We start from the raw sequence: 23,256 nt of genomic DNA, 5'->3' as shown, positions 1-23,256 counted from the left end.
TCTTACCTATCCTCACACCTCCTGGCCTGCCCTCTCCCTGCCAATTGGATGGCTAGGAATACCTGCGGCAGACCCACAGCCTGATTGGCTAAGCTCTCTGTCAATCCCTCGCCGGGCCTGGCCTTTTCTCAAGTTTACAGTGTGGTTGCCTAGGAAATCCAGGGGCTGTGGAAGCCTGTTTGCCCTAAGAGAAAAGCCAGTGGGAAGCTTCCCTGGCAACTGTTTGGTTTCTAGAAAGGCACTGGAACTTGCCTCCCGTGTTTTATAAGAGAACGTTCAGCAAATTCTCTGACTGCTCTTAGGCACCCCCTTCCTGGCTCCTGTTGTCCCCGGAGGGCTCACTGCCAGGCTGTGTCATCATCAGGTGACACTTAAAGCAGCACACGAGGGGGGGGGGGGGGAGCGGGCAGGTGAGTTACAGGGACTGGGTTTCCCTCCCCCGCCCACATCCACACGCCCATGTGCCGACCGTAAGACTGCAAAGACTTCCTTTTAGAACTTCTGTAGCTCAGCATTTATTTTTAGATCTATGATACATTTTGAGTTAATGTTCGTGTCTGGTAGGAAGCAACAGGCAATGTCTCCTGTGTATGTTATTTAGATCAAATCCCATTCAGATATACCACTGTTCCAGTACAATTTGCTGGAAAGATTTTACTTTTTCCATGGAATTCTCTTTGCATCTTTGTCAAAAACCGACTGAACATCCTAGTGCGGGTCTATTTCAGAATTCACGTGTCTGGACAGGTAGCCAGGCACCAGTCAGAGGGGCCTTGGCTTCCATGCGATGGAGCCACCAGCGGATTTTCCGCCGAAAGGAATATTCTCTACCGTGGGGGGGAGCAGGGGGGTGGCAAGTGGAATGTTTCCTAAATCAGGACGGTCTTGGGCAACACCAGGGCCACAGCACCTGAGGCCCCAAAGCTTTCTGTGTGGGCTCCAGGCCTCCCCTTGAGTTTCTGTTACCTCATCTCTGACCATGGGAACCTGGAGAAGGGACCTGTGGACAGTGGGACACGGCATCACCTGTGGAACCGAGGCAGGCCCCCTCAGGCCCAGCAAAGGAGGAGCTTCGCAGGCGGGGACTCGGGGAAGACAGGGGGGGGGGCGGTCCAGAGAGGGGCTGTCCCTGCCTCACTGCGGGAGAGGACGGGCCTCTGAGCTTTGAATGAGATGAGAAGGAGATGCAAGAGGTTGGTCCAAAGTGGAAGAACTGGCCAAATATCTTCTGTCCTATTCATCAAAAGCGTAAAAAGAAGAAAGGGGGAACAGAAGTCTCCTAGACAGGGGGATGAAACAGAGCACTGAGTCTAGGGACAGGGAGTGCGGGGGAGGGGGGCTGTCTGGTGATGGTTTGAGGCTGAATAGAGGGGTTCATAGGGGAGGAGCAAGTCAAGAAGCCAAGGTCAAATTCATAGACACAGGAAGTAGAACACAGGTTCCCAGGGGCTTGGAGTGGGGACGAGGAAATGGGGAATTATTGTTTAATCAGTGCACAGTTTTAATTTGGGAAGATGAAAGAAGTTATGGAATTGGATGGTAATGATGTTTGCACAAATATATGAATGTACTCAATGCCACTGAACTGAATACCGGATGGTTAAAATGGTCAATTTTATGTGATGTGTATTTTACCATAATTTTTTTAAAAAGGAAGCCCAAGATTGCTGCATAAGACTGTCTAAACAGAGGCAGAAGAGAGTGAGAAGCCATTCTGGTGCCATGGCCCACGTGGGGGTGAGGGGGACCCCAGGGGAGGCCTGTGCTGGGGGAAGTCTTCAGAGAACCAGTGGCTCCCCAGCACCCCTCCAAGTCTGCTCTGTGCATCAGGCCCTCTTCAGCTTCCTGGCCCCACACAGCCCCCGGGCCACGAGGCCCAGCAGCTTCCCACAGAGCCACACGGTGCCCAGGATGACCCCCAGCAGGAACAAAAAGACGTCCAGCAGGTACTGCTCATACCACGGCTGCTGGAAGGCGTGGGGCTTGAGGTGGGCCGCTCCCCCGGTCTGAAGGATGTGGTCGATCCAGCCCACCAGCCGCTGAGCAGGGGTCAGGGGGTGAGAGCGCCTGATGATGCTGGCGGCCACTGCTGCCGACTTGTAGCTGTTGGCAGATTTGCACACACACACAATGTGCAAATATATATATTGTGTATATTTGTGTGTGTGTATATGCACATATAAACTTATACACACATTTTGTTATATATACATGTATATATGCATGATATATATATACACACACACAATGTGCAAATATATATATTGTGTATATTTGTGTGTGTATACACATATAAACTTATACACATATTTTGTTATATATACATGTATATATGCATGATATATATATATATACACACACACAATGTGCAAATATATATATTGTGTATATTTGTGTGTGTATATACACACATAAACTTATACACACATTTTGTTATATATACATGTATATATGCATGATATATATATATACACACACACACACACAATGTGCAAATATATATAGTGTGTATATTTGTGTGTGTGTGTATATACACATATAAACTTATACACACATTTTGTTATATATACATGTATATACGCATTATATATATATATATATATATATATATATACACACACACACACACACACACACACACACGGGCATATACATGTATATGTATGCACACTATATACATATGTATGTATATAGGCACATTCTGTATATATGCATGCTATGATCAGTTTCAAGGAATGTCAAAGGTCAAATGTTAAATATTCCACCAATTCTCAGGCCAAAGCTGATTCTGACCATATACAGAATAAATTTCTGAAGGATTCCCAAATTGGACTTTTCTTGAAATGTTCATGTCCTAAATGAAATTAAATCATTAAAAAATAAATTTTAAATCAGCAAGTTCTTTGGGTTATAAATCCTGGAACAATAAATAATTCTATAAACTTGAATTACATTTGTTATTTCCATTCTTACTTAAAATGAAAGACACCTAAATTCAGGGCCTGATAAACAAGAAAAATGGAGTCACAATTTACAACATGGAGAAGATTTGATCAGCAGGCTTAAGGGTGTTGGGCGCAGGCCAAAGTTGATATTTGGTCATGGCAAGTTTAAGATGCCTGCTCGACAATGAAGAAGAGATGCCAGTCAGCAGGGTGATAAGATATACTGCGATTAGCAGGAAGGTTTGGGTTGCAGATAGCAATTTGGAAATCAACATAGGTCTATAGAGGGTGTTTCGAACATGAGACTGGGCAAGAACCCCAAGAGTTACGTGTGGATTAGAAGTGAGTTGAGACCCAAGGACCAGGCCCTGGTGTGGAGCCCTACAAAGTCTGGAGGTTGTGGAGTTGAGGAGGACTCGACCAAGGAGACTGAGAAGGAGCAGCCAGTGAAGGGGGAAGCTAACAGAGTATGGTGTCAGGGCCAACTGCAGTCACTGTTCAAGGACAGGCAGTGACCCTTTGGGATGAATGATGCGGATGGGGCGAGGAAGATGAGACTTGAAAAGCCGCCCCTGGCTTTGGTGGTGAGGAAGCCACTGGTGACCTGGCTCAGAGCTGCGTGGTGGAGTGAGGGAGCCTTACTGAAGCGGCTGATGAAAGAATGCGACAGGAGGAGGTGTTGGCGAAGAGCACAGACAACTCCTTTAAAGCGTTTACCCGGAAGGAGAGCAGAGATGCGGAGTATAGCCAGAGGCAAAGCAGTGTCAGGATGGTTTGTTGTAAGTCGAGGGCCCTTCAATGGTACATTTCTGGACTCTGATCATTGTACCAGGGCTCTGTGGGAAAATGCTTTGTTCATGGGAGACACAAGCTGAAGTCTTTAGAGGTCAAGTATTATGTCTGCAACAAATTCTCAAAGCATGCTGCCATTTATAGACAGGTATAACATTCGGCAAAACACAGAGAACAAAATATGGCAGAATGTTAATAAACGTTAATGTAAGTGAAGGGTATACAAGTGCTTATTGGATTATTCTTGCAAGTTTTCTGAGAGTCGGAAACTTTTCAAATTAAAAAGTTGAGGAAAAACAGCTTTTGAGACTTATTACAGCAAGTCGCTTTTCAGTTGATGGAAGTGTTCCAAAGAAAGAGAAAAGCAATCGTGCAGGGGACAGTGGGGCAGGTCACAGAAGTAACAGCTTTGAGTGGGTGAGAGGATGTGATCCTGCACCCCAGGGCAGGGCCTGGAATCCACAGGGAGACGCACAAGAGCAGGTGGAGTAGAAGGAGGCAGGCAGGCAGGCAGGCAGGGAGGCAGGGAGGCAGGCAGGCAGGCAGGCAGGCAGGGAGGCAGGCAGGCAGGCAGGCAGGGAGGCAGGCAGGGAGGCAGGCAGGCAGGCAGGCAGGCAGGGAGGCAGGGAGGCAGGCAGGCAGGCAGGCAGGGAGGCAGGCAGGCAGGCAGGCAGGGAGGCAGGCAGGCAGGCAGGCAGGGAGGCAGGGAGGCAGGCAGGCAGGCAGGCAGGCAGGGAGGCAGGCAGGCAGGCAGGCAGGCAGGGAGGCAGGCAGGCAGGGAGGCAGGCAGGCAGGGAGGCAGGCAGGGAGGGAGGCAGGCAGGCAGGGAGGCAGGCAGGGAGGGAGGGAGGCAGGCAGGCAGGGAGGCAGGCAGGGAGGCAGGCAGGGAGTGAGGGAGGCAGGCAGGCAGGGAGGCAGGCAGGGAGGGAGGGAGGCAGGCAGGCAGGGAGGCAGGCAGGCAGGCAGGGAGGCAGGCAGGGAGGCAGGCAGGAGGCAGGCAGGGAGGCAGGCAGGCAGGGAGGCAGGCAGGCAGGTAGGGAGGCAGGCAGGCCGGCAGGGAGGCAGGCAGGGAGGCAGGCAGGCAGGGAGGCAGGCAGGGAGGCAGGCAGGAGGCAGGCAGGGAGGCAGGCAGGGAGGCAGGCAGGCAGGCAGGCAGGCAGGGAGGCAGGCAGGAGGCAGGCAGGGAGGCAGGCAGGCAGGGAGGCAGGCAGGCAGGTAGGGAGGCAGGCAGGCCGGCAGGGAGGCAGGCAGGGAGGCAGGCAGGCAGGGAGGCAGGCAGGGAGGCAGGCAGGGAGGCAGGCAGGAGGCAGGCAGGGAGGCAGGCAGGCAGGGAGGCAGGCAGGCAGGCAGGGAGGCAGGCAGGGAGGCAGGGAGGCAGGCAGGGAGGGAGGCAGGCAGGGAGGCAGGGAGGCAGGCAGGGAGGTAGGCAGGCAGGGAGGCAGGCAAGCAGGCAGGCAGGCAGGCAGGCAGGGAGGGAGGCAGGCAGGGAGGCAGGCAGGCAGGGAGGTAGGCAGGGAGGCAGGCAGGGAGGCAGGCAGGAGGCAGGCACGGAGGCAGGCAGGGAGGCAGGCAGGCAGGGAGGCAGGTAGGCATGCAGGGAGTCAGGCAGGCAGGCAGGGAGGCAGGCAGGCAGGGAGGCAGGCAGGCAGGCAGGCAGGGAGGCAGGCAGGCAGGCAGGGAGGCAGGCAGGCAGGCAGGCAGGCAGGCAGGCAGGCAGGGAGGCAGGGAGGCAGGCAGGCAGGGAGGCAGGCAGGCAGGGAGGCAGGCAGGGAGGCAGGCAGGCAGGCAGGGAGGCAGGCAGGCAGGAAGGCAGGCAGGCAGGGAGGCAGGGAGGCAGGCAGGCAGGGAGGCAGGGAGGCAGGGAGGCAGGCAGGGAGGCAGGGAGGCAGGCAGGGAGGCAGGCAGGGAGGCAGGCAGGCAGGGAGGCAGGCAGGCAGGCAGGCAGGCAGGCAGATTTGGCACGTAGGCTGGTGAATTTGGTGGTGAACACATGCTGGTGGCTTCTCTTTTTTTCAGTAAAATAAAACAAAGAAGGTATACACTGAGGATGAGCGAGAAAACCACGTTGGAGGTGGGAGAAGATGAAGGTAAAACAGTAAGAGGAGAGTGAGTGGGAAAGATGATTAGGAAAATGCAATAAGATCGCCAGGCATCATTAAGGGCCATGGCAGGCCTGTGGTCATGAGTTGAAGTTGCAGCCCTTTGCAGTGCATGCTTCTTCCTCAGGGGGAGCAGGCTCATAGCGGGGAGAGGCCCACGAGCAAGGGACAGTCGAGGTGTCTCAGAACCTCTGGGGCAGGGGACAGGAGCCCAGAGTGCCGGAATGTCCAGATAGCGGTCAGACCAGAGCCACCCTGATACACACAGGCCCCCAAGTCTCAGTGCTCAGTTTATTCATTTGCAAGCATTACCTGCCTGCCAGGAAGAGGGGCTAGGAGGGTCCCCAGGGGGTGTTGGGGCTGCCCTGCCCCAGGCATCACACTGAATGCCATCCAGGAGCCGGCAGGATGGAACGGCCCCTCCAGAACAGTAGCCCGTGGCCTTTCTGGACATCAGTCTCCATTGAGAAGCTGATGAACATTATGAAAACACCCTCCAGGCCCAGCTGGTGTGGCTCAGTGGATAGAGTGTTGGCCTGCAGACTGAAGGGTCCCAGGTTCGATTCCAGTCAAGGGCACATGCCCAGGGTGAGAGCTCAATCCCCAGTAGGGGGTGTGCAGCTGGTCAATGATTCTCTCTGATCGTTTCTATCTCTCCCTCTCCCTTTCTCTCTGAAATCAATAAAAATTTTAAAAAGCAAATATTTAAAAAAATAGAAAACACCCTCCAGAAAATGTATATATGCAAACACATGTGTTTTTTACAATTTCACCATTCGAGGGACTCATGGGCCCCAGATGCCTAATCGTGTTTCTTGGGCCCTGACTTAGAGGACTAGTATTTATTCTTCCCTCGTCCAGAACTTACTTGCTGAGTGCCTACTGTGTGCAAGGCAGTGAGGTAGGCCGTGATCAGTAAGACAGACATGGCCCTCCTCCGCTCATGGAGCTTACACTCTAGTTGGAGGAAAGGTCAATACATAAGGAAAGTAATATGTGGAATAATTATGAAACACGTTATGGAGAGAATTATATAGCATAACTGGGGTTGATCAGAGAAGGCCTCTCTGAAGAGGAGACATGGAAGGTGAATGGAGAGAATGTTCAGGAACAGCTAAGGACAGAGGCCAGTAGAGGAAAGAAATGTGAACATGAAGAAATAAAAGGAGCCCCCACACACCCCACAACTGGTTAGAATTGCATATTACGCATATCAAGAGAATAAAAACTCTAAGAGAGAAAATCTTGTAAAGTTTCTTTTAAAAATAAAATTCTCCCTATCATCTGTCCTAAATCCCTCTTCTCGAAATAGAAGGCTCATTTGTCTGACTTGGCGTTCGATGGAAACAGGTCCATTGGCATCTTAACGCCGAGTTTAGTTTATTCGAGGGGAGGGGACCCTCTGGCCAGACCCACTACATACCTCTTGTCTCCGATGACTTGTTTCATCTTAAGAGCCAGGGTCTCCGCCTTGAGCTGTTCTATCGGGATGGTGACACCCAGATGTTTGGCTTCTACTCGGATTAAGTTTCCAGGCTGGTCTACAAAGAGAGGAATGCCCACCATGGGCACGCCATGCTGGATGGATTCCATCACACTATTCATCCCTCCGTGGGTGACAAACAGGCGGATGCTGGGGTGAGCTAGGACAAAGAGGAACGAGAGGAAGAATAAGGCCTAAGAAGGAATTTCCAGAACTTGGACGGCAGCATTGTCAGGGAAATGTGATAAGGGAATCTAGAGGCATCTGGGAACCAACGTAAAGAGGCAATGGCCTGGGAGACACTCTGTGAGCACCCTCAGAAGCATGGGTCTGAGACCAGCTGCAGCCGAGAATGCAGAGACAGAACCAAGCTCAGCGTCTCCCAGCATTCATCCCTATATCCGCTCGGCATCCCTCCACATCATCTTTAAGCAGGGAGTGTGCCTTATGCCTTGGTATTGCCAGTCCCAGTCCTACTGTCCCTCTCTCATTTGGAGCAAAATAAAGGTTGAGGAAGCATTTATCCAGCCCAGGAACGCGGAAGCAATGTGCTTTTGTAGAGTGCAAACCTTGGGCTCTCCCACAGGCCAGTGAAATACATTTGCAGGAGAAGAACCACAACCTGTATTTCCAATTCACCATGGCACTCAGATGCCATCTGCCGCTATGCACGTGAGGTGTCCCCAGAGGGCGGCACAGGCCAGAGGGGAAGCCCCTTGGGGACTGTCAGCACATCTCAGACGGGACGGTGAGGAATACTGTCACACTGCAAGGCCACCTCGGGTGGCGAAGAGCTAGCTCCGTGTCTGTGTGTAAAGAGCAGGCGGCTGGCCAAAACCGGTTTGGCTCAGTGGATAGAGCGTTGGCCTGCAGACTGAAGGGTCCCAGGTTCGATTCCGGTCAAGGGCACGTACCTTGGTTGCGGGCACATCCCCAGTGGGAGGTGTGCAGGAGGCAGCTGATCGATGTTTCTCTCTCATTGATGTTTCTAACTCTCTATCCCTCTCCCTTCCTCTCTGTAAAAAATCAATAAAACATATTAAAAAAAAAAAAAAAAAAAAAAAAGAGCAGGCGGCTGGAGGCCACAGTGCGGCGGCAGCGACTTCCCTCCTGTGGGCACAGGTACGTCCCGAAGCACTGATGGGCGCTTCTTGGGTGGTTTGGCTGATCCCGATCCCCTGCCCATTGCAAGTCGCCCCTCTGGAAGGGGGCTGCTGGCTGGAGATAGCCGGGCTGGGTTACAAATGGATGAAGCGAGCCCAGGATGCCAAGCTTTCCTGGTCCTTGGCCTTTGGCTACCACGCGCTTTCCTTTCACGTGATGGGGTGACAGCTGCAACAAACCCTGAAGGACAAGGAACCGGAGCGAGAAAGGCAGACATGGCAGCTGCCCGCAGAGCGGGGGCCCTTACCCAGGAGGTCGCTCTGAGGAAGCCAGTCCACGATTTTCACGTTCGCCGCCAACCGGAGGTGTTTGGGCCACTGAGAAGGGCTGCACTTCCATATCACCCCCTGCGGCAGCTGCGCAAAGGCCCTGTGCATCTGCTCAAGAGCCTGCTGCGACTGGGCCACGTTCACCACGGAGCCCAGGGCCACTAGCACGAAACCCGCCTCGCCGAACCGGGCGATGAAGTCCTCGAGTTCCTGGAGGGAGCGAAGACGGTAACGTGGCTGCCTGGCCACAGCAAGAGTCACGCTGCTCACGGAGCACGCCCCTCACGTGAGCTCTCTGTGCACCCCCCTGTGCGGGGTACACCCATGACCCCCCTTCCTACGGGTTCCCATCTACTGAGGCTGGATGGCCTGCCAGAGAGTTTCTGAGCCTCGATGGCTCAGGACCACAAGAATGGTCCACCCTGTCTCTCCAGGCTTTGGAATTGGATGAGTTAAATTTCAAGTTCTCCTCTTAGGAGTCAGCAGGGGAGACGGGGGGCGGTTTTTGATAGCACCCTCCAGAGGGCTGTACCAGCCCTGCTCTCCCCCTGCACTGGGGCTCCCCCAGAGGAGCCTGGGAGATAAGCTGGATCCCCACGTGGTCAGTAGCTGGATCTCATCTACCCCTGCTGGGAAGCAGCAGACATACGTGGGGCTGGAAGATGGTTAGGGAGACGGACTCGGGATCCATGGGTCACAGTTTACACAGTGAATCTCAAGTGCTTCTCCATTTTCTCAGTTCCCAGCGACCTCCATGGGCTATGCCACAGGCAAGCTGTGAAGTTCAAGGGTATCTGTGCTCCCCTCAACCTCCACTCTACCCAAATGATGTTCTCAGAGTGAGCTTCCCAGAGGGCCTTTCATCACTGTCCCTACATTTCCCTCTCCCACAGCTACTCCTTGAGGCAATGAAACTACTCCTTTCCCCATTGTGGTGGCGGCTCTAGGGTAAGGGAAGGCCTAATGGGGGGCGGGGGGCGGGGGGCGGGGAGGGAGAATGATGGTAGATCTCTCAAGAATGCATAAAAAGCTACAACCCAGCTCAGAATGTAGAGCATCAAGGACACAGAAGTAGCCGGCCCGGCGTGGCTCAGTGGTTGAGCATCGACCTAGGAACCAGGAGGTCAGGGTTCGATTCCCGGTCAGGGCACATGCCCGAGTGTGGGCTCGATCCCCAGTGTGGGGCGTGCATAGGCAGCCGATCCATGATTCTCTCTCATCATTCATGTTCCTCTCTCTCTCCCTCTCCCTTCCTCTCTGACATCCATAAACATATATGTTTAAAAAACAAATAAAAACGAACGAACAAAACCCCGAAACTGGAGGCAGCATTTTGAGTTCACCAAAACAGCTCAAATAAAAAGACCAACAACACCCCACGGTGGATGCGGAGTAAGCAAAGCTCTGGCGCTGCTGGGGGCAGCATACAACTCGTACGGTCGCCTTGGAGAAATGTTTAGCAATTTCTATGTCTGTGTACAAAGGATTTACTCACTTGAGGTATCGGTTCAACCGGTTTGGCCATGAGACCTCCAACATACACAGTGTTAGGAAGCAGGGGCCGGGCAAAATCAAAGGCAAAGTCAGAATTCACAAACCACAGCTCTGCTTTCTGTTGAAGATGAAGTAAGAGCCTTCTGGAGCCTTCTGGGAAATGTTCTCTGATCGTGCCCTCGAACTGAGCATGGATGTACCACTGCCTCAAGGAAGAAATAAAGAACATCAGAGAGTTGGTCACCCGGCCCCAGAAATCCATGCGGTCGGTCAGGGGGGAGTGGAAGTCTGGGACATAGGACACGGGCTCTGGCAGCCCAAAATGCGTCACTCCAAACGTGGTGCCGAGGACGGCCACAAACGGCCTCGCCAGCTTCTCGGCGATCAGGAAAGCGCAGAGATCCAGACCGTCCACCACCACCAGGTCGAAACTCCCATTTTTTAAGGGGCCCATGGTATCTGTCCTCAGCAAATCACTACACTGCGTCGCAAATAGCTTCATTATCTTCAGAAGGTTTGTAAGTGGGCTCCTGAGAAAGAAAAAGAAGTGAGAGATGTTCAATATTCGTGGCACGTGCTCATCTGAAAACTCTCGAAACATCTTCCTGAGCGCACGAACAACAAGCACGTCGGGCAGCCGCCTGCCGCTGTCCCGCTCGCCGAGAACGGTCTGCTCCAGATCTGGGGTTTCTGAGCCTCCACCTCCACCCGGCCACTTGCTTGTTTTCGTCTCTGCTGCCGTTCTCTCTGATGCCTAGGGTGTCTCTGCTCTCTTCCCTCTTCCTCTCTTCTCTGCATTCTACCGTCTTTTGAAGCGGTGCCTGCTCTGGGAGATGTTACCAGCTGTGGCCTGGGGCCCTGACGGCTCTCTCCTGGCTGAGTGCTAAAGCTCATTTATGATGCTCTCTCTGTATGGCCTTCAATCCTAAGTTAACTTGCTCTCAGTGTACCCATGTATGGACTTGTGTTCCTGGGGATATGAGCAGCTTAATGACAGAGTGCCATGGACACAAGTGGAGGGACAGCATGGTCAACCTCTAAAAGCTGTGTGCCAGCCCTAACCGGTGTTGCTCAGTGGATAGAGCGTCGGCCTGCGGACTGAAGGGTCCCAAGTTCGATTCCGGTCAAGGGCATGTACCTTGGTTGCGGGCACATCCCCAGGAGGGGGTGTGCAGCAGGCAGCTGATGGATGTTTCTCTCTCATCGATGTTTCTAACTCTCTATCCCTCTCCCTTCCTCTCTGTAAAAAAATCAATAAAATATATTTAAAAATAAAAATAAATAAATAAAATAAAAGCTGTGTGCCAGGAACATCTGCCAGCCTCTGGCTTTCAACTCTTGGGCCTACGGATGTCTTCACACTCCATTGGCAGAAAAGCCTGCAAAAAGGTCGCTGTTGCCTGGGGTCCCCTTTAAGGGCCAGTGGATAAGGACTTGGTACTTTTCTCCACCCCTAAGGGCCTCTCCTGTGATACAGATTCTTAAAACCCTACTGAGGATTAATGTCCTATGTCAGTTTTGACTAGAGGTTTTACTTGGTTTCATTGGGAATCTATTTACTTTTCTTTCAATAATGTTTAAACATGGGCTACAATTGTACAGCACTGGACAAATGTCCTAGCTAAGGGATCCCACACTGATGATTTCATGGCCCGAGGATTAGCTGGAAAGTGCTATTTGCTTCCCATGCCCAGGAGCTAGGCAGTCACTTCATGAACTGAATGATGGGCAGTCAGCCGTGTGACCCCCTCTTGCTAAAGCGAAGGCCCCACCTAGAACCCTCAGGAGAGAGCCCTGCCCTGTGTCCTCTGGAGGGGAAATGGGGGGAGGGAGAGGCAGAGACATGGCTCGGGCAGGGGCGGTCTCTACCCTGACTGTATAGTTTCTGGGAAGTATATGCAAATACATCTATGGCCGTACGTCACCATAAATAATTTACACGAGACATTCTGCAGGCGGGACGCAGACCTAAGCATTCTTTCAAAGCTCCTCCGGTGACTGTACTGTGCACACAGGGTGGGGATTTCTGTTCTGGAGGCAGAGGGACGGCAAATGTGCATTTCCCCCCGCATAACCACTCACATGTTTCTAAATTAAATGGTTCAGCTATTCTTAAAGCTGAAAGAGAGAATAATATGGAATGAACTAACGTTGGGACAAAAGCTGTTAAGACTTCCGTTTCAGTAAAGGAAACCTTTCCTGTGAGGGTAATTGCTGACCATCACTGGGGACCAGTGAGAGGAAGTTCTGCTTTTGTTTTTGTTTCTGTTTTGTCATCTGATCAGAGTGATGGGCAGGGCAGGCTTCTTACAAAAGGACATGAGATTATGAGGGGAAAACGAATGTGACCCAATGCACAGGTAGTTTAGGACACAGTAAATTTGACGAGGGGGTTCTGATTGGATCATTTCAAAGACAAAACCAAAAAAATATATATATAAATTTAAAAAAACAGACAGCTAGTTTAAGCCAGAAAGAGAGTAGTCTAAGGAGGCTTCTTGAATTCAATGCTCAATTTGCGATAATTTTCCTAATTATTTGTGGGACAAATCAAAGGTTTCAATACCTGTCCAAAGCTAGTCAGGAAAGATGTGACATATTTCGGTCTAGTATTTTTAATAAATCTTGGTCGTCAGGTGGTGCAATGAAGGTTACCTGGTGGCTACTAAGCTACCGCGTGTGCACACGATGGCAGCCTCTGTGGCTCCAGCAGCAAGCAAGGAAAATATGGCCTTTGGCCTCACGGAGCTTACAGTTTAACAGGGAAAGCAGATGTTCGGCAAATCATTACAAATAATGAAGTAAATATTAATAAGTTTTCTAAGTATTTCAAAGGAAAGAGCTAGGCATTGTGAAAGTGCAGAAACAATCTAACTCGTCTAACAGTTAGCATGGTGCTTCTGTCAATTTAATATGAACCAGTGGGGATTCTTTAAAAAGTTTTGTTTTTTAAAAAAATAAAATAAGCATTTCAGGTAACACATGGGATAGTTTTGAGAAACTGAGGGCATGTGCTATAAATTGTTGGAAATTAGCACATGAAAATATCAACATTCACTAACATGGGAGAGAAAAGACTCGCAGAAGCACAGTGCGAGGGCCTGTGGGACATGCTCTAAAAGTGTGTGTTCCCTGCAGTCTAGTCGGAGGAGGGAACAGAGGGAGGAGTTGGGTGGGTTTGTTTGTCTTTTCAACCTCTTTCATTCTCTGCGCTGTCTCTAACACCTACATTGCCTGGCACATAGTAAGTCCCCAATAAACCTTTTTAATGAAAAAGACAAAGCACAAAATTAAGTGCTAAGACAGCGGTATAGAGAAGTTTGGAGGAAGAAATGGAGTAAATAAAATAGAATTTTATGGAGGAGGACGTATTCAAAAATGCCTTCACCGGGGAGAAGCATCCTTTAGCAGAAATGAAGGAGGAGCCGGGATTTCTCATTAACTCAGACAGGCATGGTTTTCGTTTCAGTGATTTCATGCGTAAGATGAGCGTTTCTTGTTATTTTGAGTTTCAGATGAGCGGCCTCATGACTTACTCCCTGTAAGGCTGAGAGTGAGTCCCAGAGTTCTGCGTTGAATGAACCGTAAATGGCCAGGCTCAAGTTCTGCAAAAGTCAATCTTCGTAAGTGACCCCATCATCAGAAAGTTTATGAGGACAGAAAGGAACAGAAGGAAGTAAAATTGAGTTACTATGACTTTATCCAGAGATGAAATTGTTAGTTGCCCATCCCTGTCCCTGAGCTGGAGAGATTAAAGGTAAAGGGAAGCGTCTTTTAAAATTTATACTTCTACTCATTCAGGCTTGAAAACTGAACGTGCTGGCAATGTTAACCAGAGGGCCACATCCCCAAGACTGCCTGAGTGATAGATTCAGTGATGATGGAGATATTTCTATTCATTCACTCATTCATTCGTATTTCTCAAATAATAATTGCTTTACTTTTATTTTTTTTTAAAGAAACTATTACCTTCCCAGCAAAGCTTCCTTTGTAAAGAAATCTAAATTTTTCTTGAATTCCTGTTTAAAGTCTTCAGGAGGAGACCAATGGACAGTTTGGTATGTTTTCTCTCTTTTAAACCCTAAGAAGAGACAGGAAAGAAAATTTAATCAAATGTCACACACCTATGCATGTTAAAAGGAATGTTGAAACCCAATTTTAGTCCTTTCACCTATTTCTCAGGATTTTTTCTCTAAAACATCTTGTTGAGCTATACCTCACATATCATAAATTCCCCTTTAAAAAACTTTAGAGGTTTTTAGTAAGTCTGCAGGGTTGTGTAGCCATAACCACAACCAATTTTAGAACATTTCTCATCCTCAAAAGACATCTCAAACTTATTATCAGTCACTCTCATTGTTCTCTTATTTTTATTTTGTTCTTTAGATGCAACTTTCTGTAGGTCCTTGAATAGATTTATAATCATTGGTCTAAAGTCTTTGTCTAGTAAATCCATTGTCTGGGCTTCCGCATGGACAGTTTCTGGTCACTGCTTTCTGTTGACATATTTTCCTATTTCTCTGTACGTCTCATAAAATTTTGTTGTTGTTATGATTTCCCCCATTCTCAGTTTATTCTTGTTGCTGTTCATCACTGATGTTGTTGTTACTGCTGTTTAATGCCTTTCCTGAACTAATTCTGTAAAACCTAATTTGCCTGTCATGTTTAGTGATGAGAGTCTCTGATCAGTTAGTTAGTGGTCATCTAATCTATTAGGCTGAGATTCCCTCAAATGATGTGCAACTATAAGTGCCCTAACCCTTGCCAAGGGGCTCTGTGTGTGTGTGGTGGGCCCATTTTCACTGCTCTGGCAGGAAATTTATGATGCTGCCAGAGCCTTCATTCCCTGCCTGCTCAGAGGCTCACAGCGAGCCACCAGTGAGCAGCCAGGACCTTCTCCGGTCTTTCTTGAGCACATGCACAGCCCTCCATATGCACATGGCCATCCAGATCCCCAGGAATGAGTCAGAGCTGTTCAAAGAAGCATCTTCTCAGTCATGTCACAATATTGTGTTAAACATTCTGAGTTTACATTAGGATGACGGTGTAAAAATTATTCATTTCTAAGCCAAAGAGTATGTCGTCATGTGATTTCTTTCCATTTGTGTCCTTTCTCGGCCCTAGAATTAACTATCACCTTCCTTTTTCATTTGTTTCATTGAGTTTGTTTTCCTTTGTTTCTGTGCCTGTTGGTCAGTCTCAGCTCCCTCCAATATTCTCTCAATACAATTTTCAATTAGGTCAACTTATTGAATAAGTGTTTTCCAGGATATGTTCCTCCTAGATCCTCTCATTGATTAAAACCGGATGCCAACAGCAAATCTTCCACACTTTGGTTTTGCCAATTCTATTCTCTAGCCCCGTGGTCGGCAAACTATGGTTCGCGAGCCACATGCAGCTCTTTGGCCCCTGGAGTGTGGCTCTTCCACAAAATACCACGGCCTGGGAGAGTCTATTTTGAAGAAGTGGCGTTAGAAGAAGTTTAAGTTTAAAAAATTTGGCCCTCAAAAGAAATTTCAATCGTTGTACTGTTGATATTTGGCTCTGTTGACGAATGAGTTTGCCGACCACTGCTCTAGCCCTTTGTCTTCCTCTTTCTCGGTTCGCCCATTGTTCTGATCAGCCTAAATCCTGTCGTTACTTCTACTTTTTGAGAAACTTAAATTTATATGAAAAGGAAAGACTTTGAGATTGTTTTATTGCGGAATCTTGTTGGTTTTCTGTGTGCAATGCCAATGCCAAAAAGCTGGATCTTTTTCATTATTGAAATATATGAAAACGTTTAGGTTATTTTTATTAATCATTGGTATTCCGAAATTTTGCCATGATTTCCCTTGCCATAGGTCTCTTTATTTTATTATTCTTTGTGTTAGGTGCTAGATGGGGCCTTTCAATATAAAGACTTGTGTATTCTCGTTCTAAAAATTTTCTTGTATTAGTTCTTTGATAAGTTTCTCTTGCAGTTTCACTGCTTTTTTTTTTTTTTTCCCCCTGGAATTCTTATCAGTCAGAAAAACATTTTGATCCGATCTTCACAAACTAGAGGCAAGATTTCGAGCAATGTAAATAAAGCAGCGTTGTATTTACAGAAATGTGTGTGAAGGGTTTGCCTGAAGAAGGATGGGGCTGTGGATGCAGTGAGGGGGTGAGATAGAGGAATACAGAAGATGAGCAGAGCCAATAGCATTTCAGACTTTCTTTCGCTAAGGTCATAGTCTAAGATGGACCTGAACCAGTACACCTGTCTTTCTTCATTACAGTAATTCAGAGGACTAACGTGAAGTTTTGCAGAACGTTTAGCATGTACAAGGCACTCACAGCTTATCATCTATGGAAGGAGGGTCCAAACACTAGGGTCCCCCTTGAGCACTTGAAGTGTGGCTAGTGTGAACTGTAAAACACACATCGGATTTCAAAGACTTAATATAAACAAAAGTGAAATATCTCATTAATAATTTTTATAGTGTTTACATGTAGGAATGATATTTTGGGTATATGGGGTTAAATAAAATATATTATTAAAATTAGTTTGACCTGTCTCTTTTCCATTGTTCAATGTGGCTTCTGGAATTTTAGCAGTTACATTATGGGGCTTGTATTTGTGGCTCACGTTATATTTGAATTAGACAGTACTAGTCCACAGAATAAGATGGTACCTGATGGGAAATGCAGGTCACTCTGATGAAGAAAGCTGACATCATGCCCATGATCTTGAAGAATCTGAGACACCCGGTCCATCAGTAGGTAATGGCTTCCCCCTAGGAGCAAGGCTTCCGTGTTGTGAGGTGCATGGAGAGAAAAGGCACCATGGGAGGGTAGCGGGTCAGGGGAGCTTCGTCCTGGCTGGAGGGTGGGGCCGAGGAAAACTTCTTTCCTCTCCTCACTTCCTATGTGGGCCACGGTGCTCTGGACCCTCAAGTCCTCATGGAGTTTGACTCCCACTCTCTGAGGCCCCACCTCTAGCAACCCTCCTCTAGTTCCCCTGTCCCGTGACCAGGGGCTGCCTGCCCGTGGGACTAGCTCGGAGCATCCCCCCTCTTGGGAAATAGTCTACATTTTATTAAGGGCCATGCACTGTGTGCACAGGGTGGTAAGCATGTAGCTTCTCATAGCAGACACATCAGGGCTCCTGCTGAGACCCTCCTCCCTGGAATTGTTTGCCACAGAGAGAAGCAGAAAATGGCTAGAAGGTGACTCCAAGGAGAAGGTCCTTGAAGTGTAACTATGTCTGGCAGGAGATGCTTATTTAGGGCCTGAAGTCAGGCAGCCCGCCCATCAGGCCCCTGGAGAAGTCTGCGGGCCCTGATTTGCATGAAGGAATAAGGAGAGATCCCCAGAAACTTGATCCCAGGACTGAGGCTCAGGTAGCGCACACCGGCTCCTCCCCGCTTGCTCTCAGCTCCAGGGAGGCCCCGTGCTTTCCTAGGGGCCGCTTTCTGCAGCCGACCTGGCAGCCCCTGGGGAGGAGGGGTCCTCTACGGCCTGCACCCAGGAGCGAGCTACAGGACCGCCCAGACACTCACCGTACAAGGCCACGGTCAGGATTCTGGCGCCTTCCAGGAGCGGGAGCCAGGACCCCAGGAAGGCCAGCAGCAGTGCCCGCTGCCCAGGCATGCGAACTCGCCTGTGCCCTGCGGAGCCGAGCTGCAGGCGGTGCGCCCCGCAAACGGGCTGACCTCGCGCGCCCTCGTCCCGCGCAGCGAGCTCCGCAGGCTCCCAGCAGTGGACGGAGCGCACGGTGCCTGCTGCTACGGATCGGCGATCACAGGGTCAGAGCGAGTGCGGCCCGGCCCGGCTTCTCTACCCCGCCCGCCCCTTCTCGGCCGGTGACCCCTGACCTGCCGGCCCGTCCCTTTGATCCCGCCTGGGAAGCCGGGCTGCAGGGTGTCCATGAAAGTCACGTCCATGACACGCCCCTCCTGGAAGTGGGCGTGTGACAGCCCTGCTGGTCCGGAATGCCAAGTCAGGACACCCACTCTGCCTTGGGCACTCCCGTCCTCCTTTCTGGCTCTTTCTCCCGCCTTTTGGGTGCCCCACCCATAGCCCTTCTCACGAATTCTTAGAGTGACACACACCTCATCTCCCACCCCGTCTACCCGCCCAGGGAAGGGACCTGGAGGCGTTTACAAGGCATCACCAGCTGTTGTTACACCGGACCCAGGAGCACGGTCCCTGCGGGACGCTGACAGTCCACCCCCCACTGACCTTCTGTGTGACACAGCCCTCTGGAGCACAGTCCACCCCCCACTGACCTGTGTGACACAGCCCTCTGGAGCACAGTCCACCCCCCATTTACCTTCGGTGTGACACAGCCCTCTGGAGCACAGTCCACCCCCCACTTACCTTCGGTGTGACACAGCCCTCTGGAGCACCTGCTATGGGTCAGGCAGGCTGGCTCTGCACACACGCCTCCTGGAGCGCCTGTCTGGGAGAGATGAGCACCGGCATGAGTCAGACTTTAGGTCGTGCTGAGTTCCAAGGACAAAAAAGGCGACAGGGACGGCCCCTCTGGGGAGAGCCCTCCAGATAAGGACCGGGAGGAGCAGGCCGGGCCGAGGCAAGCGGATGCTTGACGTTTCTTCATAAACGAGTAGCTCCTGTTGGGCAGCATTATTCCTGGCTTTTTCAAGCTCATGACTTGGTTACGATCTCACAGCCAGCCTGAGTACGGTATGATAAACCCCCCTCCCCCTCCCACATTATTATTATTTTAAATAAAACTGAGTCTGAGGTTCAGGGTCTCTGACTTAATCAGAGGCCAAGTTTCCCAAACACCATATTAAGAGATGCCACTTTATGATCAATTCTTTTTTTTCTTTTTTTAAGGTAGAAGAGAACTTGTATTTCATGGTGCCGAAGGGCGATGCATTGGTTTTGGCACTGAGATTTTAAACGATTTCATCATGTCCTCTGTTTCCTCACCGAGGAAAGGAAAACATAACCCTAACCGTGGAATGCTTCTCCGTGGCCCTCGGCTGTTCCCTCCGAGCTCTGCCCTGTCCTTTTCATACGAAATGGCCTGTGCTGGCAGCTGTGTCTCAGCCTGCTTCTTCCCTGCCAGGGGGCCTCAAACTTTTTAAACAGGGGGCCAGTTCACTGTCCCTCAGACCGTTGGAGGGCCGGACTATAGTTTAAAAAAAAAACTATGAACAAATTCCTATGCGCACTGCGGGCCCGGGACGAGTCGGCTGCTAAGCAGGACAGGCAGCGGCACCCGGCGGGCCGGATACATGTCCTCGGCGGGCCGCATGTGGCCCGCGGGCCGTAGTTTGAGGACACCTGCTAGACCATCTAAGAACCACGGGCCTCTTTGCATTGTGTACCGTCTCGGTCTCCCTTAAGGAGTCCAAGCCAGCAAGCAGGGTTTCTGCTACTACACTTCTCTTAGAAGCTTGGAGTTTCGGTTAATTTTATTGGGGTTCATGCCATTAGAAAAGCCACCTCCCAAATTGTCCTCAGATAAGTGCTTCACCTTGGGCTTCCTGGAGATGTTGTAGGACAGTGCCTTTCAAAGTCTTACATTCTGAAAATCCTTATAGGAATTTGAGGCACCATGTACATGTTCCTAAGGTCTTAAGGGTTTTATCAGTCTTGGCTTCATGCTTAGACCATGTTTCCCTGGAACACCCTAGATTTGATGTTATCTTTATCACCGATTCTAATAATTTGTGTATTTTTGGATCTTCCACATACATTAACTATGTCATAATAAATAAAAACCTGTTTCTTCTTTTTCTCATCTGTTGGCCCTTTTTCTTGTCTTATGATTATGGGACATACAACATTGAACAGAAGTGGTGATGGTTGGCATCCTTGTCTTGTTCTGGATCTCAAAGGTAAAGACTGTAGCATTAAGGTGATGTTTGCATTAGTTTGAGGTTCTTATTTATACATATACATATATGGATACACATCCTTTATCATAAAAATGCTTGCTCTTTAAAAATAGGACTTTTAAAAATATAAATTTTATCAAAATATTTTCTGCATCTCTGAGATGATCATGTGATTTGACTCAACTATAAGAGTTATAGGAATTGATTTTTTTGAAACCTTTTACATTTTGAAAAAGAATCACATTCAGAAAAGTACATAAAATATAAATGTATAGTTAAAAAGTATAAAAAGAACCGAGCTTATAAAAACACCCAAGTGAAGAAACAAAATATTGCCCTTACTAACGCAAGGCCTCGGAGCGACGCCCTGACTTAATAGCGCTGCAAATCACTTCACAGGACTTGCGTAGTCTGACAATGATGCATGCATTTCTACACAATACATTTTAGTCTGGGGCCGTTTCTGTTCTTTTGCCGTTTTGAATTGATTGGATTTTTAAACATCTTTCCATCTTTTCTCTATTTGAAGCTCTATCCCATTTCTATTCTTTTAAGGATCACCAAATGATAGCATGCATTCTTAACAAAGTCCAGCTTAAGCAATATCCTTACTCCTGGATAGTACCCGACCTTAAAAAACTCTAATGCAAGTTCCTCCACTCCCATCTTATATAGTAACTAGAGGCCTGGCCTGTGGGGATCTGGCCGAAACCGGCTCTCCGACATCCCCTGAAGGGTCCCAGATTGCGAGAAGGCGGTTCTCGGCTTCCTCCTCTCCGGTTCCATTCCGGGTGGGTCACCGGAGAACCACAGCTGCCAAGTCACCGCAGCTCGGCATCTCCTGCATTGAGCGTCTGCCCCCTGGTGGTCAGTGTGCATCATAGCTACTGGTCGGATGGTCGCTTAGGCTTTTATATATATAGATTCTCTATGTACTTTACCTTTATTATAAAAAAAGGTACATATAACAAAGCACACACAAAAGCATGCACTGCTCAGCAATCGATTTCAAAGTGAACGCCTATAAACCAAGAAAGGGAACACAGGCAGCAATGCAGAAGCCCAAGGTCATCTTGATTTCGCCCACATTATCTTCTTTTGTGTCCATGTTTTAGATTTGTGACCTATTTTGAGTTAATTTTTGTGAAAGTGTTAGTCAGTGTCTAGATCAGGGGTGGGCAAACTTTTTGACTCAAGGGCCACAATGGGTTCTTAAACTAGACCGGAGGGCCGGAACAAAAGCATGGATGGAGTGTTTGTGTGAACTGATATAAATTCAAAGTAAACATCATTACATAAAAGGGTATGGTCTTTTTTTATTTTATTTCAATAGTTTTATTCATTTCAAACATTTTAACAAGAAGAATGTAAACACTAATTATTATAATTTGAAACTTCAAAAAATGGAGGAATCATAGCACAATAATATACCTTATATTGAAGATGGCAAAGGCAAAATAAAATTGCCTAACAAAGGAAAGGTACAAAAGCCTTTCAAATTAAACTTACATATAATAAAATAATTTAAAACTAAAACAAATAGAAAAGAACAAAATGTGTAAACAGTAAATTAAACATTTTCTTTAGTGCAACTTCCAAATTATGCCCGGGACGTAGATGTAGATGGCAATGTAGACTGGGTTGAAAGGTTTTTGGTCTTTAAAACATCAACTTCAGTGGGAACAGTGTTGTTGGTCTCCTTTTTAGCTAATGCTCTGATACTGTGCTCTCCACGGGCGTGTCTCCCTACATCACCACGATAACGTGTCTACGCATTCCCAGGGTGATGTCGGGGGACGCGTCCGTGGGCATTACAAGGAGCCCCTGGAAGATTGAGAGGTTGTTCCTTCTACTGAATGGGGGATATAAATCCGCCCACTCAGAAGAAGGAGCTGTGGCCGTGTTTCCCGACGTTGCCATGTTAACACTGCTGCTGGTGAAGGAGCGGAGGGGAGAGCAAGAGAACCCTCCGCTCTTTCGGCTCCACGGGCCGGATAGAACAGCCGAAGGGGCCGGATCCGGCCCGCGGGCCGTAGTTTGCCCACGGCTGGTCTAGATCTTGTTCTGGATCTCAAAGGTAAAGACTGTAGCATTAAGTCTCTCTCTCTTTTTTTTATTTTTGTATGTGTTTGTCCAGTTATTTCAGCATCATTTGTTCAAAAGACTCCTTCCCCCATCGAATTGCCTTTATTCCTGTCAAAAATGAATTGACCATATTATGTGGGTATATTTCCTGGCTCTCTATTCTGTTCTATTGATTTATTTTTTCACCAGTCCCACACTGTCTTGATTGCTATAACTTTATACTAAGTCTTGACGTTGGGCGGTGTCAGTCCTCTGACTTCGTTCTTCTCCTTCCATGTTGTGTTGGGTCTCTGGGTCTTTTGCCTCTCCATGTAAACTTTATAATCAGTTTGTCAATATCCGTTAAATAACTTTTGGAATTACATTGAATCTATAGATCAAGTTGGGAAGAACTGGCATCTATTTTTTTTCACACAAAACAAAGTCAAATTTAATGGTCTGAAGTGCAAAAGTAGAATAAATTTTAAAAAGCAAAAGAAAATTGACAGAACCCCAAAATGTCAAGACAGTTATGAAGATAACTTTGAGGGTTAATCTTTAAGACTACAAGTCAAAAGTCTTGTGTGTATATGTGTGTGTGTGTGTGTTGTTAATAGATAACTGGCAATAAATACTTTTCTGCTGAGTGTCCATATGAAAGCAAAGTTTCAAAACAAAATCTGACTAAAATAGAAAAAAAGTCTAGTGCTCGTAAGAAGGGATATGAGAAATACAATGGTCAAATGTTTGTGTTATTTAAAAATAGAGCCATTTTATTCCTTTGAGCTATGTTACATGTTCTTGGAAATTGAAGAAAGGGCTGTGAACAATGGTATCCATCGCGTGGGGCACCATGCATGCAATGTGTGGACAGGCATTTGGGACGTCAGGGTAGCAACACGTGTCCAGGCATGCCTGGAGCTTAGCTCTGACTTGGCAATGTATGGAGTTTCCCTGAAACCCTGGGGTCCATTCCCATTGGTGCCTGGACAGGCCCGTGGACACGTCCAGGACTGAGTGAGCAGGAGGTGGCAATGGGAGCTACCTGGGGAAACAACTTACTGCCAAAGTGGGGATGTGGTTGAGAAAATGCACATTCAGCATCTAAGA

At 48.6% G+C, this 23,256-nt stretch overlaps 1 protein-coding gene across 2 annotated transcripts; it reads right to left on the bottom strand.

The window, feature by feature from the left end:
* Positions 1–494: 494 nt before the first annotated feature.
* Positions 495–18,112, bottom strand: LOC308252994 (UDP-glucuronosyltransferase 3A2-like). Of its 2 annotated transcripts, none has more exons than XM_080677995.1 (7): positions 17,770–18,112; positions 16,903–17,004; positions 14,216–14,327; positions 10,248–10,776; positions 8,731–8,962; positions 7,260–7,479; positions 495–2,103 (listed from the first exon to the last, which is right to left on the bottom strand). In XM_080677995.1, exons 1-7 carry the CDS (start codon positions 17,858–17,860, stop codon positions 1,827–1,829), a joined length of 1,563 nt encoding a protein of 520 aa, XP_080534121.1. In that variant the 5' UTR covers positions 17,861–18,112; the 3' UTR covers positions 495–1,826. The 2 variants fall into 2 exon arrangements, with proteins under 2 accessions (XP_080534121.1, XP_080534122.1); XM_080677996.1 differs by having other exon boundaries at positions 7,260–7,377; positions 17,770–18,048.
* Positions 18,113–23,256: the final 5,144 nt, after the last annotated feature.

The sequence above is a fragment of the Plecotus auritus genome, assembly GCF_963455305.1.
Source record: "Plecotus auritus genome assembly, chromosome: 7".
Taxonomy (NCBI): domain Eukaryota; kingdom Metazoa; phylum Chordata; class Mammalia; order Chiroptera; family Vespertilionidae; genus Plecotus; species Plecotus auritus.
Note: the sequence above shows the minus strand (reverse complement) of the source record. Positions and strands in the feature narration are given on the sequence as shown.